This window comes from Panthera onca, chromosome F1, assembly GCF_046562875.1.
Source record: "Panthera onca isolate mPanOnc1 chromosome F1, mPanOnc1 haplotype 2, whole genome shotgun sequence".
NCBI lineage: Eukaryota > Metazoa > Chordata > Mammalia > Carnivora > Felidae > Panthera > Panthera onca.
In genome coordinates, this window is record NC_138355.1 from 19,200,394 (window position 1) to 19,218,318 (window position 17,925).

The 17,925-nt window shown below is 36.0% G+C and overlaps 1 protein-coding gene across 7 annotated transcripts in view; it reads left to right on the forward strand.

Moving 5' to 3' along the window:
* Positions 1-17,925, forward strand: part of RABGAP1L (RAB GTPase activating protein 1 like) — a 753,436-nt gene that overhangs the window by 198,166 nt on the left and 537,345 nt on the right. For all 7 annotated transcript variants that reach the window (XM_060644898.3, XM_060644899.3, XM_060644901.3 and 4 more), the window contains one exon: positions 10,568-10,661. In XM_060644898.3, the coding sequence (XP_060500881.1) occupies positions 10,568-10,661 (94 nt within the window). The remainder of the gene's footprint in view (positions 1-10,567; positions 10,662-17,925) is intronic.

Here is a 17,925-nt window from a genome sequence, read left to right on the forward strand (position 1 = left end):
TAGAAAAGCCTGTTTCAAGTTCAGCCCTTGGCTCTTACTGGTAAACAGATTTCGAGAAGGTTCCCACCATTCCCTAACTGAGAAGAGTGGCTCACTGTGCCTGCACTGTGTGTACTAACAATATTGTTTCATGCTGAACATGTAGCTTTCCTTCTGGACTGTGGAATTTTGGCTCATGCTAGGCAGAAGGTCCTTATGTGATCAGCCCCGACGAAAACCTCTTTCATGAGCTTTCCTGGTAAACAACATTTCACATGTGTTGTCACAACTCATTGCTGGAGGAGTGAAATGTGTCCTCTGTGACTCCATGGGGAGAAGATTCTGGGAATTTTGCACCTGGTTTCCTCCAGACTTCACCCAGTGTCCAGTGTGCCTTCTCCCTTTGCCAGTTTTGCTTTGTACCCACAGCAATAAGTCGTAAGTGTAAATACAACTCTATGCTGAGTCCTGTGAGTCCTCCCAGTGAATCATTGAACCCAGGGGTGATCTGGAAGACCTCTGATTTAATAAGATAGATAAATCTTTTGTACTTCTAATTTTTGGAGAAATGATAGATAATAAGCAAGAAAATATCAAGAACTAATAATGCCATTTAGATATTTAAAATTGGCTGATTGGTGTAGTTAGCTACTTTAGATTATATGTTCAGGTAAAAATTTCTCTGAGGATGTGGCATTTAAACTGAGATCTGAGTAATAAGAAGAAACCAGCCATTGGGAGATGGGGAAAGAGCATTTCTGAAGAGGAAACAGTGCAGAGGAAAGTGAAAGTGTGCCTGGTGTGTTTGAAGAATAGAAAGGAAGGCAGATGACTGAAGGGAAGGGGGAAGCCAGAAAGTGGTACGATACAGACATGGTCAGGTAGCCAAGGGATATTTTGTAAGTTCCTGTAAGCCACAGTGAGTTGGTTTTTTTGTTTTGTTTTGTTTGTTTGTTTGTTTGTTTTTTTAAGACTTTGAAGTGTTTTAAGCTGGGCAGAAGAGACAAAGATTTGATTCATGATTTCAGAACACTTCAGCAGCTGTATCTGCGGAGAGAGAAGTTCTGTGGAGTAGAGATGGAAACAGGGAGACCGTTGGGAGACTCTTACAGTAGTCTGGGCCAAAATGTTGGGGGTTTGGATGAGGGTTGTAATGTGGAGAGGGAGAAAAGTAGAGAGATTTGAGATACATTTTGGAGGTGGAATGGACAGGGGTGGGTAATTAAATGTAGGCATTGAGGGAAAAAGAATAACTTGTAGATTTCAGTTTTTAACTGCGTAGATAGTGCTGTCATTTATGAAAATGGGAAAGGGGAGGGAACCAGGAAAATACAGGTAGGTGAAGAAAATTAAGGGTTTTGTTTTGAAAGTTTCTCAGATATTCAATTGGAGATGTCATATAGGCAGTTGATACATAGGTTCTGAAGCTAGTGCATTTCTTTTAATCATCAAGCATGTATTGAGTGCTTACCAGTTGCCAAGTACTTTGATAGGGTGAGGAATGCCGTGATGACTAGGACACAAGTCCCTTTGTTAAGCAAGTAAGTTAGATCAGAAAGGAAGGCAGGCAAGTATTCAGGCCATTACAGAGACATGTGTTATCATAGGGCCATGCAGAGAGTCTCTTTTGGCGATTTCTGCCTGTTTCTCCTATTGTGTTTTGTACTTGGTAACCTCTTCATCAGTTACTAGCTTTCCCTTAGGAGGAGAATATAAAAAAAAATCCAAATGCAGAGATGAACCTGATTTCGCTGTTACTTCCTTGACTACCTGATTTCATGTGGCTGCTTTGACTAGTCTTGTGGGCGTTTCCCACTCCTTTCTCGTTTACTTTTGAGTATTTTGCCTTTCAGAGTTACACTTATGGCTGAAGGGGTCATCTGCCCAGTTAGAGGGCTCGTGAGTGCATTGTGTACCACAGAGTGCGTGTTGGGGAGCTCCCTTTCCACCTTTCAATTAAATTTGAGCTATTCTAATGGGTTTTTTCTTCTCTTGCTTCCCTTTGTTTCTAATTTTCTCCAACCCTTACTTAGTTTTTCTCCCTCTGATTGGCTGCCTTTTAAAAAGTCATTCGTTGAATAATAAGTTTTAAAATAATCCTTCAGTGTAACTGTTTACACATGTTCTTTCTTATAATCTGCCAGACACTAATTTCTTTCTTCGTCACCCCTCAGTTTATTTTGAAAAGTCATTGATAATGCATTCAAATAGACACTGCCCGACTTTTTATTATAAGACCATACTAGTCTCTCCAAACACATCAAATTGTACATGTTAAATATGCACAGCTTTTCATACGTCAATCATACTTCAATTAAAAACAAAGGAAATGAGCAGAGAATTAAAATGCATTTCCAAAGCCCTGAAAATACAAAATGTAAATAAATACCTAAGTAAATTCTAAGTCATTAATATCCCAGAAAAATGTAAAACATAAATACACACACAAAAGGATAAACTAGCCTCATGATCAAGAAAACTGTTTAATGTTAAGAGCCTTAACCTTTTTTTACCTCAAATGTAAGCTAGCTTTTTTCTGTTCTGATTATCTGTACAAATTTGTGAATCTAAAAAAACAATGAAAAAAAAGAGGAAGGTGTATTGACTGCCCTGGTTCTCTTGAGTATGGTTGACAGATTTCACTGATGAGTGATACATTTTTATTAGTCACATATGCTTAGCAACTACAGGGTTTATTAATTAGAAACCTGTAATTAGAGTCAGAATGACAGTGATGATGGTTTAGTTGGAAAGAAATCATGAAATTTGTGGTCTCTTCCACCTTGAATCTTCTATGATAAATCACCTTGCTTTTGACAGTAGGAAATGTTATCACATTTCAGAAATTAAGGATGATCTTTTGTTTTACTCCAATAATTTACATTTGGTTATCAGCTTCCATACAGAACAAGTATTTTCTGACTCTGTCATGTGAGAAATGAGAGATTATATTATATTCAAGGTCATAAAAATGTGGCTATAGTTTTTGGCTGCCCAAAATGACATTGTTTATTACTAAGTAATCAAAATAAATCACTTTTACACTATTCCAGGTTGACAGGTGTCATTATATAGACCTGTATTCCTACAGGCTTTGCCAGATTACTAAGATTTTTTATTCCCCTCCCTAATTGTTTAGAAGAGAGTTTACAGGAACCTTTGGTTCCCTGTATCATTTACAGCAAACAGTACTTATTAAAAAAGAAAATTAAGGGGAAAATCTTTGAAAACCTGCAATAGTCATATTTTATTTATGGTTATCAGTTTTTTTTTAAACGTTTGTTTATTTTTGAAAGAGAGAGACAGAGTCCAAGCCAGGGAGGGGCAGAGAGAGAGGGAGACACAGACTCTAAAGCAGGCTCCAGGCTCTGAGCTGTCAGCACAGAGCCTGACATGGGGCTCGAACCCACGAACCACAAGATCATGACCTAGGCGCTTAACTGACTGAGCCACCCAGGTGCGCCTATCAGTTTTTTATTTTATGAGTAATCCTTCAGATGATCTTGTCATCTTTAGATGAAAAGAAAAATGAGATTTTGTGCTAATTTCCCCCTAGTTTTGTCATTTATTTTTAACTCCATTGAAAAAAAAGCTTTTTTGTGTGTGCACCCACATGTGTATATATGTATATATGTGTATATACATATACACACACGTATGTACACATACACACATATACATGTGTATATACATATACACACATATATACATAAATATGCATATAAATAAATATATATATATATATTTTTCCTTTTATGATGTCTGCTGATAGCAGTTCTGAAACTTTCCTTTTATGATTAGGATGAAAAACAATTTTTTTTTCAAAGCAGGGAGTGGCCAAAGTTGAGAGAGCCCATAAATTATTTTGATTGAAGTATCATACATATTTATTTTGTTTGTTCTAAAAATTTACATTTATTGTATCTTATTTTGGTCTTGCACAGTTAGTTCTGCTGTCTGAATGTTAGAAATGAGTGGATAATAAGAAATAAGGCTGGAATGCTTTTTTAGTTACTTTGAAGTGCTGGGCCAGAAACTGACGACTCCATAATAAAAATAATAGAAAATGTTACCTCACATTTGAGAACTACCGTGTGATGGGCACCATGTTTAGTATCACACATGCGTTTTCATTTAATTTTACACTACTAGGTAATTAATATTGTTACTTTCATTTCACTGACGTTTACAGAAAGTAGTAGTCCTGTGGTGCAGGAGTCTGATGACATCTGGTATACTCTGTGTGGTCCTGCTTTCTGAAGGAGGAGAGTGACTGTGGGGAAACAAATTGAGAAGGAGAACGTTCATGGAAAGGATTGAAGTTGGGCATATTAGAGGAGTCTCTAGCCAGAGTTTGCTACCTAAGTTTAGCAGAGTCTCTCAGAGACCTCTTCTAAAGTGAACTTTATAGACGAAGTTGAAGCTGTTAGCTACGGATTCCCTCAGCTTTCTATCTTAACGTGTTTAAGCTTTTCCAAAGCCCCACATTCAGTCAAAATACAGGATGTACTTCTGGTCAGTCACTACCTTTAATCCAAACCTGGGCAATTTCATGTCTTTTTAGCGAATTGGCCTGATTCCTCATCTTTCTCTTTCCAGTGTTTTCTTTCTCAATTACCTTACATGTATGAACATGTTCTAAAAATAAAGCAGTAACAAAGAAATACTTCCATTTTTTCCGCAGTTGAGTAAAGGCTACTAAATAAAGACAAGATACACTCCCAGCCCTGACATGGACCTGGTTGCCTCTACTCATGTCTGCACATAGATGCCCATGTACCGAAGGTCACTAATTTTCAAGACATACATTTTTTGTACCTGTAATGGATTTTCTTTTCTCGCATCTTCTCCTCTCCAATTACCAGTTTGGGAAACTTCTAACACTCTTTGGCCAAGTACATCTAGGTACTGGGAATATAGAAATAAAAGTTAGTCCCCACTGCCAAGAAACTTAAAGTCTAATAGGAGAAGATGGAGAGGAAAATAGAGATTGTAATATGGTGTGATAATTGCCATGATAGAATATGCCCAGTGGAGTAGCATTCAGCCCATCCAGAAAAGGGTAATCCTAACCTGAATTTTGATGGAAAAGAAAGATTCAAGAAGATAGGAATCCCAGCCTTCTATCATTTTTCCTTTCTTTTTCCTCTCTGTAGAATGGGATACAGTTGCTTTTTCAGAACTTTCAGAGTTATCCTTTTACATATCCACATTGTTCTGTTGTTCCTTTTCTTCTTTGTCATATGCTACTTGCTAACTTCCTCACTGTTTCTTACTGCACTTTGGTCTCCAGTGTCTTTGTCATTCATATTTTTTTTTCTTAGTTCATTGCTTTCATTCTACCTAGACACTCTGTCATGTCTAATATAGTAGGAACTTTGTATTTCTTTAGCTTCCTTTCTTCCTCTCTAGCAGGAAAGCCATTAAGTATTTAAAACACCTATGGTAAGTAGTTTCTGCAGTAAAGAAGATAGATCTGGCTCACTTTTGAGGTCACTGGGATATCAATTTCATCCTTATTCTTCCTGAATGTCAAGGGGATTACACTCCTGAAGCCTCTCCATTATCTCTTGTTCCAAGTTCAGTGTTTCTTGGTCATGTTGCTTTAAATATGCCTGCATTTTCCATTCTCGGCTCTGGCTTCCAGCATTTACTAGATAGATGTTGGTACTTGGCATAGGCTGGTATCTGCTAAATGCCAAGCATAGTCTCCCTTGAAAACGTGGTAAGAAAAACTATAAGGAGAAGTGGTATTTGACTCTGGATTCAAACTGAGGTTAAATTCTGGAGTCACCTAGTAGCTGGGTGACTTTGAGCAAGTTACTTAACCTCTCTGTGCCTCAATTTTCTTATTTTGAAAGTGGGAAAATTAGTAGTGACTACCGTATTAGGTTATTTAGAGGATACTATGAGTTAATGCTTATAAAACTAAAGAATAGTGCCTGGAATATAGATAGAGCAGACATTCAATAAAGGCCTAGGATTTCTGTTTTCTTTGGATAAGTCCTATTTTTTATCTAAGTATTTGGGCCCTGTGTTGCTGTGGTTTCTGCCTTAATTGTTCATCAGGGATTTAGTTTAACTTCAGTGTGCCCATTTTTTCTCTTCTCTTTTGTGGTTCTCCTCTGCTACTCTAGGAGTTTACAGTTCTAATTTCCTTTTTGTGGTGGAAAACAGCTTGAGAGATTGTCAGGGAGAAAATACCTTGTTATCAGTGATGATTTTATGGCTTATTAGTAGGGGTTTATAACAATGAAATAGGTTTTTGTTTTCTGTAGCAACAGGGATTATTTAAAAGGTAAAAGTCCTTTCCCCATGCTCATTATAGTTACATGTACTTATTTTAAAAGATAAGAGTATTCCAGAAGTATGAAACTTAAAAGTCAGGGGTGCCTGGGTGGCTCAGTCAGTTAAGCATCTGACTCTTGGCTTTGGCTCAGGCCATGACCTCATGGTTTGTGAGTTTGAGCCCCGCATCGGGTTCTGTGGTGACAGTGGGGAGTCCACTTGGAATTCTCTTTGTCTGCCCCTATCCCCGCTCATGCTCGTGTTCTCTAAGTAAGTAAATAAACTTAAAAGAAAAAAAAAGAAAAGTGAAAGATGCATTCCCTAAATATTTATTGAATGCCTAGTATGTGATAAGATACTGGTAGGTGCCAAAACACAATTGCTCTTAATAGTTTGGTAGAGGTGCCTGGGTGCTCGGTTGAGTGTCTAACTCTTGATTTCGGCTGAGGTCATGATCCAGGGTTCTGGGATTGAGCCCGGTGTTGGGCTCTGTGCTGAGTATGGAGCCTGTTAAAGATTCTCTCTCTTTCTCCTCCTCTGTCCCTTTCCCTCACTAGCACACACTCTCTCTAAAAAAAAAAGAAAAAAAGAAAAAAAAATTGGTGTATAATCTTAACAGATGTTGAAAAAAAATTTTTTTAATGTTTATTTTTGAGAGGTAGAGATCGAGTACAGGCGGAGGAGGGACAGAGAGAGAGGGAGGCATAGAATCCCAAGCAGGCTCCAGGCTCTGAGCTGTCAGCACAAAGCCTGACCGCAGGGCTTGAACCCACGAACTGTGAGATCATGACCTGAGCTGAAATCAGATGCTTATCTGACTGAGCCATCCAGGTGCCCCATCTTACGGCTATTTTTAAAGGTCTTTGTAATCGTATAAGTAATACTACTTACAGAAATAAAACCATACTTAAAAATTACTACTTTGTTTCTTGCTTTTCATCACAAAGTAATGTATTTTAGATGGTTTTCATATTAGCATAAAAGATTTAGTCAATTCTTTTAAACTATTGGATAGCATTTTTTGAAAGGATGTACCATAATTTAACAAACTTCTATTAAATAATATGTGATAGTTTTCAATTATTATTACAAGCAGTGATACAATGAAATCTTTTACGTATATCTCTCTGGCATAAGTGTTCCTGGAAGAATAAATTTTTAAAAGTGTAGTTGCTAAATCAAATGGTATATTAATTTAGAATCTTAATACATTTTAAAAGATGACTCTTATTTAAACATCAGCTTTCTTGCTTGTTCCCCCATATTTTTATCAACAGTAGGTATTATTTCTTATTTTATCTGTTTTTTTTTTCTGTTTCATTGTTTTAATTTGAATAAAAAAAATAATTGAGATAGGGCTTTCTTCAGTGTCTTTATTGGCCAGTTATATTTTATACAACTGTACTATTTTTATGTCCTTGGACCAATTTTCTGTTGGATATTTTAGTTTATTGAGTATTAAGACCATTTGTCATATGTTCAAAAAATTTTTTTTAATGTTTATTTATTTTTGAGAGACAGAGAGGGAGACAGGGAGGGAAGGAGAGAGGGAGAGAAAGAGTGTGCATTCAAGCAGGGGAGGGGTAGAGGGAGAGGGGAACAGAGGATCTAAAGCAGGCTCCAGGGTCTGGGCTGACAGCAGAGAGTCTGATGTGGGGCTCAAACCATAAGCCATGAGATCATGACCTGAGCTGAAGTCAGATGCTTAACTGACTGAGCCACCCAGGTGCCCTGGAAATTTTATTTTAATGTACTCTATACCTTACTTCATATAAGGTTTTAATTTATAGGTAGTCAGATTTCTTAATCTTTCTTATGGCATCTCAATTTTGTTTTATTCCTTTGCCAACAAGAATAAGAAGAATCTGAGATTTTCTGTGTCAGTAGTAATGATTTGAGTCCTATTTTCTTTTTCCCTTTCATTATGTTCTTAGATTTTAGTCTCCAATTTAGCATGTACAACTTCATCAAATACTTTGGAACCTTGTTGTATTATTATTTACTGTGGAGCAAAATAGAGTATAAGGTGGGACCATCCTGGACCCTGCTTAATTGAAATCCAATTTATATTATAAGTACTCATATTATACTTGGTACCAATTTATAGGAAGAGTGATCAGCAGTCCCTATTTGCCTGAGATAAGTTTCACCTTTTTTCCAGTGTAACTTTTTAAAAAAATTTTCTTTTAATGTTTATTTAGTTTTGAGAGAGAGAGGGAAGAGAGCACGAGTGTAGGGGAGAGAGTGTGGGGTGGGGGAGACACAGTGTGAAGCAGGCTCCAGGCTCTGAGCTATCAGCACAGAGCCCCATACGGGGCTCAAACTCACGAATCGTGAGATCATGACCTGGGCCAAAGTTGGATGCTCAACTGACTGAATCACCCAGGTGCCCCTCCAGTGTAACTTTTAATAGTGACCCTCTTTACTACCTCAGTTTAGATGAAAAAGTGTAAGGATTATAAGGGATAGTTGTTTACCTGGGATAGTTCTTTAGGACATTTTAATATTAAGGCTTCATTTGTTGCTGTTTACATTATTCCTGCAATACTTCATTTGTTTTAGCTTTTTAAAAACCTCTCATTTCTATTATTTTCATGAACTTGTTGCAGAGTTCACAGAATTGCTTATGTGAGGTATTTACCTTCTTGATCCTTCCAATATCCAGACTAATGTTCACATTTTGAATAAAGTGTTCTAAAGAAGTTGAAGTATTTGTCTACGTGTGTGCATATGTTTTGGTTATATTTTACTAAACATGTGATAAAATCTTTTTGTGTAAGTATGACCAAATCTTTTAACTAGGCCAAATATACCTACCTTTATTTTATTGTTTTTTGGTGTTAATTATATCCACTGATATGAATTAGTTTATACTTGCTTGGATCATTGGCTTTGTGGTATGCTGAGTAATACTGTTCTGAACACAGATCCCTGTGGGACTCACTTAATGCCAACTTCTGTTGTACTGTTAACAACATTGATAAAACACTGGTCCTTGCAAAGAGCCAGACAGATTTTTATCTAGCTTATTTTATCATTCAGATAATACGTTTCCAGATTTTTCGTATATAGCTCTGTGTCAAAGTCCTTATTCTAATGAGATAAATTGTGCCCATTACATTTCCTTTCTCTGCCAGCTCTGTTACCGCTTAAAAGATTTATAGAGCTTACAGTTACTCATTTCATCACTGACTGTAGGCTGTAACTCAACCCATCTTACTCTTTCTAAAGCTGTTACTTTACATATTGGGATATTTTATAAAATTGCCATTTTAAAAGGCCAAACATTTTAGTATTTCCTTTAGTCGGAAGTATTTGTACTTATGAGGGAGCCTGGGTGGCTCAGTCAGTTGAGCATCTGACTCTTGATTTCAGCTCAGGTGGTGATCTCAGGGTTGTGGGATCAGGCCCCGTGTGGGATTCTGTCTCTCTTGCCCCCTCTGCCCCCGTCCCCTGCTCACGGTCTCTCTTTGTCTCTCTCTCTCAAAAACAAAAAATTTGTACTTATGAATATACCCTTAAAACCTTAAAGTTTTAAATATTTCTAGTTGTGTGTTTGTTATCATAATATATATATTTCTCAGTGTTATATATTAATAGTTCTCAGTATTACATATATACCTCAGATATATATACCTAAATCTTCATTTCAGTGTTTGTTTGTATCAATAATAAAAGATTAATATTTGAGAATATTAGTTTCGTGAGTAGTGAGTGTATCACATAGGAATTTCTGATTGTGTTACCATTAACTTTAAAATTTTACTCTCTTGGGGCGCCTGGGTGGCTCAGTTGGTTAAGTGTCCGACTTCGGCTCAGGTCATGGTCTCATGGTTCGTGAGTTCGAGCTCCACACCAGGCTCTGTGCTGACAGCTCAGAGCCTGGAGCCTGCTTGGGATTCTGTGTCTGCCTCTCTCTTTGCCCCTACCCCACTCATGTTCTGTCTGTCTCTCTCTCTCTCTCTCTCTCTCTCTCTCAAAAATAAACAAACATTAAAAAATTTATACAATTTTACCCTCTTTGGATAAAGTTATTTATATATAGGTATTTTCAATTTCATACTATGTAAACTGAATAGGAATTTTTATAAAGCATTTAATGCTTTGGGATTATATTTATCTAGGCACTAAAGATATATTAATGAAGTTTTTACTGTTTTTTTTCCAGTGGGCATAATAATATAAGCAAAAGTATTGTTTGTTTTATTAGACACACAGTCATATTCCTTGATTAACAATATATAAATATCAAAAATATAATACAATGTTGGTCATTTTTGTTTTTGTGTTTCTTCTGCAGAGAGTGATAATGAACTCTCAAGTGGAACCGGTGATGTGTCTAAGGATTGTCCTGAGAAGATCCTTTATTCTTGGGGAGAACTGCTAGGAAGATGGTAAAAAATTTATTTTTCTTATTGAAAATTTTACATTTACCTAGTTGATGTTCATTTGTCTTATTAAAATCTATATGTTTATCTTAATATTAGTATATTAATGTACTTTAAAAACATGAAAGTTAAAATATAATTCATAGATACTCTTTATGTTTGCCTGAGTCTTCCACCCAATATGGTCTTATTTAACTTACTTTTGGAAGATATATTTGTCTTATTATTTCATTCAGGCAGAACATTGCTCAGAGTAATCAACTGTTTGCTTTATTGCTAAAACATGTAAATATCTATTGTTAAAGGGTTATATTTCCTTTCTCTCCTAAGTCTATTACCATGAAAAGAGGCTATAGTGCTTAGAGTTACTCATTTCACCACTGATTATAAACTGTTAACCAAGCCTGTTTTATTCTTTCTGACTAAAACTGTTACTTTATGTTTTGGAGCATTTTATCTGGAACTACAAAAAAGGGTACTTTGTTTATATTTATTACACATACTCTGTTTATTAAGTTTTTTAAAGAGGAAATCATGACTATCAGTTGTTAGTAAAATTAAATAATTTTGCCCACAAAAAGATTCTGCCATACCAGTATATAGAAACCACGATTTATTATTGAGTATGTGTATCAAATTACATGCACACAGGTAGTCCAGGAGAAACTACTAGGTCTGGGAAAAATTTCACACATTTTATACAGTAAAGCAGAAGAAGAAATAATTAAAACTTTATATTTTTTAAAAAAATGTATATTTATTTTTTGAGAGAGAGAAAGAACGAGAATGTGCAGTGGAGGGGCAGAGAGAGAGAGAGGGACAGAGGATCCAAAGTGGGCTCTGTGCTGATAGCAGAGAGTCCTATGTGGGGCTCAAACTTGAACTATGAGATCATGACCTGATCTGAAGTTAGATGCTTAATCAACTGAGCCACCCATGTGTCCCTAAAACTTTATACCTTTTGATAAAGATAATCTTTATCAAATCTCCTATACACTTCCTAAGGGATTCCTGATTTAATTTAAGAGATACATGTTTATAGCTCTGATGGTCAGAAAGCTTATGACTTCTCAGTATGAAATCTGGAGAGTAGGTTTATCAACTTCCTGAACAAAATGTTGAACCTATTATGTTTTTAAGGAGATACCCTAAGTGTTAGGAGGGCTAGCTGTCTCCCCTTAATCGAACAAGGAAAATTCATCTTACTTATCTTGTACATACAAACTATAAATTGAACACATCTCAGAGGGTTTATTTAACTCCTTAAGTAATGGAGCCAGTTAGATATTACAACCAATCAGGATGAGAATTCAGTTTAGAGATTTATATTCTCTTCCTGATAATTCACTTGCATTGCCATGAGCAGGAATTATTTTCATAGCTATGGACAAAAAACTTATGCATGTCTAGTTTTCCACACATTATCTTCTGTTGAGAGTTGTAAATTTGCCTTATCAAAGACGAATAGAAGCACACACCTCTATCATATCAGGTAATTCCCAGAAGCTGCAGCATTCCATACGTTAGCCCATTTCAAAACTTTTCACAATTTTTCCCTATATTGTATCCAGAGGTTAATAGATTAACGTAATAAGCATTGTCCATGTTTCTAAATTTATGTTTTTACTGATTTCACTTAGTATTATTCATGGAAGTTGTTAAAGGTGATAAGGAAGACTTTATTCAGGAGGGGGAGCTATCGTGACAGGTATAGGGGTTCCTGAAATGAGGTCTTGCAGTAGGGGAGAGACTGGGCTCAACTCCAAATACTGCAAGGAAAAGCGCAAATTTACAGCCAGGGAGAGGGTGGAGGTTAGCAAATGGAAAATTACTGAGAGAAAACATCAGGGGTAAAGAGATTCGTGGCTAACTTGACTTAACAAATTCTTGCTAAAGGTGGATCAGGATGATCAGACATTACTTGAATATGGTGGAGGATGAGGAACTCAATTAGAAATCAAGAGTAATCAGGTACTGATGATGGCAGATTTTGGCTAAACTGACTTAGTAGGATTCTTGCTAAAATTGGACAATGCAGAGATGAGCATGGAAGCTTAAAAAGTCAGACCTATTTGAGAAGAGAGTTTAGGTGAGCCTAAACAAGTTTGGTCAAAAAGAGAGTCTTTGGGAGCACCTGACTGGCCCAGTTAGTAGAACATGCTAGCCTTGATCTCAGGGTTGTGAATTTGAGCCTCATGTTGAGCGTAGAGATTACTTAAAAGTAGTAAAAGCTTTGAGAGGGAGAGGGAGACTATCTTTGTCATTAGTTAATAGAATTTCATAGGGGAGTTAGGTGTTGGGAGTGGGGAAGGGGTGCTGATCAGAGCAAGAAGATTGTTTGAGTCCAGTCTGGAAAAGAGAAGCCGTGCCATCCTTTTCAAACAGAAGGGTATTAATGCAAGTAATTGGTTTCTAGTGTGTTAGAATGCTGAAAGAAAGAAGACATTGACGTAACCCCAGTAGTAGGAAGCAGCTGTATCCTCTAGGGCCAGAGAAATAAAATGGAAGAAGTTTTGTGACCAGAATCTAGGGACTTAGTGGAGGTCTCCTGAGGAGCTGGTGCAGGGACCTCTGAGGAAGGCTGTGCAACTGGTTGCTTAGGCTTTTGAGGATACTCAGAGTAGCTAGGGTTTAGAAGAAACTGTGAGGGGAGGGGTCATTTGGTTAGTTCTTTGCTTCTGAAGAGATACCCAGACCCCTGAGCTGGTTGGGGGAAAAAACACTTTGTGATTGGTGCTAGTATTTCCTAGAGGGCCTGGCAGGTATTATTAGTAATTCTTGGGAGTTGTGGTATAGCTACTCCTGGCGGTGCAATCTTTCTTTTCTTCTACCGTTCGATTGCGTACTGCTGTTACTTATTGGCAGAACCTACCTTGGACACTGAGTTTTACAAGGTTGTAGGATACAAGGTAAATAATGCAAAAATCAATCTTGTTTGTATATACTAGCATTGAAAATTGGAAAGGAAATTTAAAAACCTACAAAAGCACTAGAAAAAAAACCAAACATTTAGGTAGAAATTGAATAAACTGTTACTAGATCTATACTTTGAAAAACTAGAGAACAGTAATGAAAGACCTCAATAAATGGAAAAATATACCATGTTCATAGAATTAAAGTCTCAATATTAAGATTTCCATTCTTCCCATACTAATCATTGGGATCAGTGTAATTTCAGTCAAAATTTTGGAATTCAGTCAAAATAGTGGAATTTTTTGGGTAGCAATTGAAAAGCTGATTCTAAAATTTGTATAGAAAAGCAAAGTAACTAGAAGAGCCAAAGCAATTTTAAAAATGAAGAACAAACTTGGGAGACTTATACTACCTGATTTCAGGGATTACCTGATTTCAGGGATTACCATCAAGCTACAGTAATCAAGACATTACTAATTAAAGGATAGACACATAGATCAAAGTTGCAGAATAGAGAGTTCGGAAATAGAGCCACACAATCTAAAAAGATATTTCTCCAAAAAGACATACAAATGTCCAGTCAGCACATGAAAAGATGCTTAACATCATTAGCTATCAGGGAAATGCAAATCAAAACCACAGTGAGATACCATTTTACATCTACTGGGATAATAAAAAAAGACAATAACTAGTGTTGTTGAGGGTGTGGAGAAATTGAAACCCTAAAAACACTGCTGATAGCAATGTAAAATGATGCAGCCATTTTGGAAAACATTCTTGGCGTTCCTCAAAAGGTTAAATACAGAGGTATGATATGGCCTAACAATCCCACTTGTAGTTATATACCCAATAAAAATGAAAGCATATGTCTACGTAAACATTTGTACATAAACGTTTATGGTATCATTGTTCATAATAACTAAAAAGTGAAACCAATCCTCATGTCTACCAAGTGATGAATGGATAAATAAAGGTGGTATATACATACAGTGGGATATATTCAGCAATAAAAATAAAGTACTGGTACATCTGCAACATACATGACCCTTAAAAACATTATGTTGTGTGAGGAAAACAAATCAGAAAACACCAATTGTACGATTTTATTTATATGAAGTATCCAGAATAGGCAAATTCGTAGAGATAGCAAATAGATTAGTAGTTGTGTAGAGCTGGAGTGGGGATTTAGGGAAATAGGGAGTGATTGCTAAGAAGTACGGGATTTCTTTTTAGGGTAATGAAAATGTTCTAAAATTAATTTTGGTAATGGCCACACAACTGTGAATATATTAAAACCACTGAATTAAGTACTTCAAATTATATCTCGATCTAGCTGTATACACAAAAGAAATATGCACAAATATGGTCTATTGATTTTAAACAGAGGTGTAGTTGAGATTTGATGGAGAAAGGATAGTCTTTTCAGCAAATAATGCTTAGTAATTGGATATCTATTTGCAAAAAGTAAAAACAGTAAAAAAGAACCTTGAAGCACACCTTGCCCCGTATAGAAAATTAAATCAAAATGGGTCATAGGCCTAAATGTAAGCTAAAATTATAAAAGCTATAGAAGAAAACATACGAAATCTTTGTGACCTTTGGTTAGGCAGAGATTTCTTACATATGACACCAAGGAATGATCTATGAAAGAAAAAAACTAATAAATTTGACTTCATCAAAACTAGAAACTTTTGTTTTTCAAAAGACATTGAAAAGAATGAAAAGTTACACACTGGGAGAAAATATGTGCAAAACTCGTATCGATAAAAGAGTTATATCCAGAATAAAAAAAAATTCTCAAAACTTAATACTAAAAAAAGCCCATTTAAAAATAAGCACTGGGTGTTGTATGGAAACCAATTTGACAATAAATTTCATATATTAAAAAATAAATAAATAAATAAATAAATAAATAAAAATAAGCAAAAGATCTGAACAGACAGTTCACCAAAGAAGATATTTTGGGGGCGCTTGAGTGGCTCAGTTGGTTTAAAGTGTTTGATTCTTGATTCCAGATCAGCAGGTCATGATCTCATGGTTCATGAGTTCAAGCCCCGTGTTGGGATTCTTTCTCTCTCCCTCTCTCTCTGCTTCTTCCCTGCTCTCTCTTTTCTCTCTCTCAAAATAAGTAAATAGACTTAAAAAAAGATATTTTGGATTACAGATAAGCCTATGAAAAGATGCTAGACAACTTTAGTCATTATGGAAATACCAATTAAATCCACAATGAGATATTACTATATTACTATACGCATACTCAAGTGGCTAAAATAAAAAACAACAACAACAACAACAATAAAACACTGATAATACCAAGAGCTGGCAAGGGTACAAAGCAACCTGTTTTGCTTGAGGAAATGCAAAATGATGCAGTTGTTTTGGAAAGTTTGACAATTTTTTTTGTAAAGTTCAAAACATACTTCTTAAATTACCCAGCAATTCCAATTCCACTCCTGTGTATTTACCCAAGTGAAATGAAAACCTGTATACAAATGTTTACAACATCTTTGTTCATAGTTGTCCCAGACTATAAACAATCCAAATGCTCTCCAACCTGGATCAACTAACTGGTACAATGGAATCAACTAACTGGTCAGTGGAATACTCCTGAGCAATTAAAAGAGTGAGCTACAGATACATGCAACAGCACGATAAATCTCAAATGCATTATATTAAGTGAAATATGTCAGATTCGAAAGGCTTAATACCATATCATTTCATTTATATAAGATTCTAGAGAAGCCAAAAACTTTCATGATAGAAAATGTGTCAGTAAGATAAAGACAGAGAGGGAGGCAAACCATAAGAGACTCTTAAATATAGAGAACAAACTGAGGGTTGCTGGAGGGGAGGTGGGTAGGAGATGGTCTAAATGGGTGATGGGTATTAAGGAGGGCACGTGTTGGGATGAGCACTGGGTGTTATATGTAAGTGATGAATCACTGGGTTCTACTTGGAAACCAGTACTACACTGTATGTTAACTAACTTGAATTTAAATAAATAAAGAAAAAAAGAAAATGTATCAGTAGCTGCCAAGAATTGATCATGTTGGGTGGCGTTGACTACAAGGGAGCATAGGAGAGTTTTTTAATGGTTATAGTGATGACCACACAGCTATATGAATTTGTCAAAACTCACAGAACTGCGGTGTATTTTATGCTGCATAAATTGTGCCTTAAATGGGAGAAAAAAATCACAAAAAACCAAAAACCCTCAGTATTAGTCTGGAGCATTTTAGTTGTTGAAGTACAAAATACTACTACTGCTACATCAGAAAAACAAAAGAAGGAAAAAAGACCTAAATGCTTTTTCATGTTGTATAGTACACAGAACACATCAGAACAAATAATAAATATTAATGAAGGAAGGAAATGGGGAAAAAAGGGAGAAAGACGGGAATGAAATTTATGGCTTATGTGTAGAGTAGCTCTTTGAGGTGCATGCTTTTCATAGGTCAGTGCCTTCGTAATCCCTTGTATCACGTTCCTCTCTCTTTGATTTGTGGTGTTCATTGTCGTAATCACTGTCTTGAACTCATTTTTCTGTTGTAACCCTTCAAAGTTAGGTCAAATGCACATGATCTCCTTAATGTTATTGTTGTCTTACAGGTCCTTATCATCATCCCTAGAATATAGTAGGTGCTCAACGAATATTTATTGAATGAATTTTATAAATGAAAGATTCCTGACTTACAGATTTCTGTCCCTTCAAGTCTGTAAAAATTTTATGTGCTTATATTTTGGTACTTGGTTATTTCTTACATGTAATTTTTAAATAAATGTAAATTGATATATTTCCTGTTACATTATAAGTAGATTCATTTTTCTTAGGACAGTTACTTGACCACTTTATGTCTTGATAATGTCATGGTATGGTGAAGTGTTTTGACTTAAACATTTTAAAAGCATCTTTCTGGCTTTGAAGGGAAAAATAAATTATAAGAATGCAAAGACAGAAGCAGGCAGAATAGTTGGAAGACTACTGTAAATAATCCAGAAGAGAGATGATGATGTCTTATGCCAAGTTGATGGCAAAAGGGGATATGTGGTGGGGTGTGGCTACAAAATAATAGCTGACTTAAGTCTGCTTACCATGTGCCAGGTGTTATAATGGTAACCCTCAGAGGTAGAGACTATTATTATCTTTATTTTAGAGATGACAAACTAAGGTTGCAGCTACGTTAGGAAGCTAGTATAAAAATACACTGCAGATAATGCCAGTGAGTGGGTAACTTGCTCAAGATCCCCCAGCCAGTAAGTAATTTGCCTGTGATCATGCAGTGAGTACATGACCTAGTCAGTATTTGAATCTAGACAGTCTGGCTCCAGAGCGAGAACTTTTTAAACCAAGTGGACA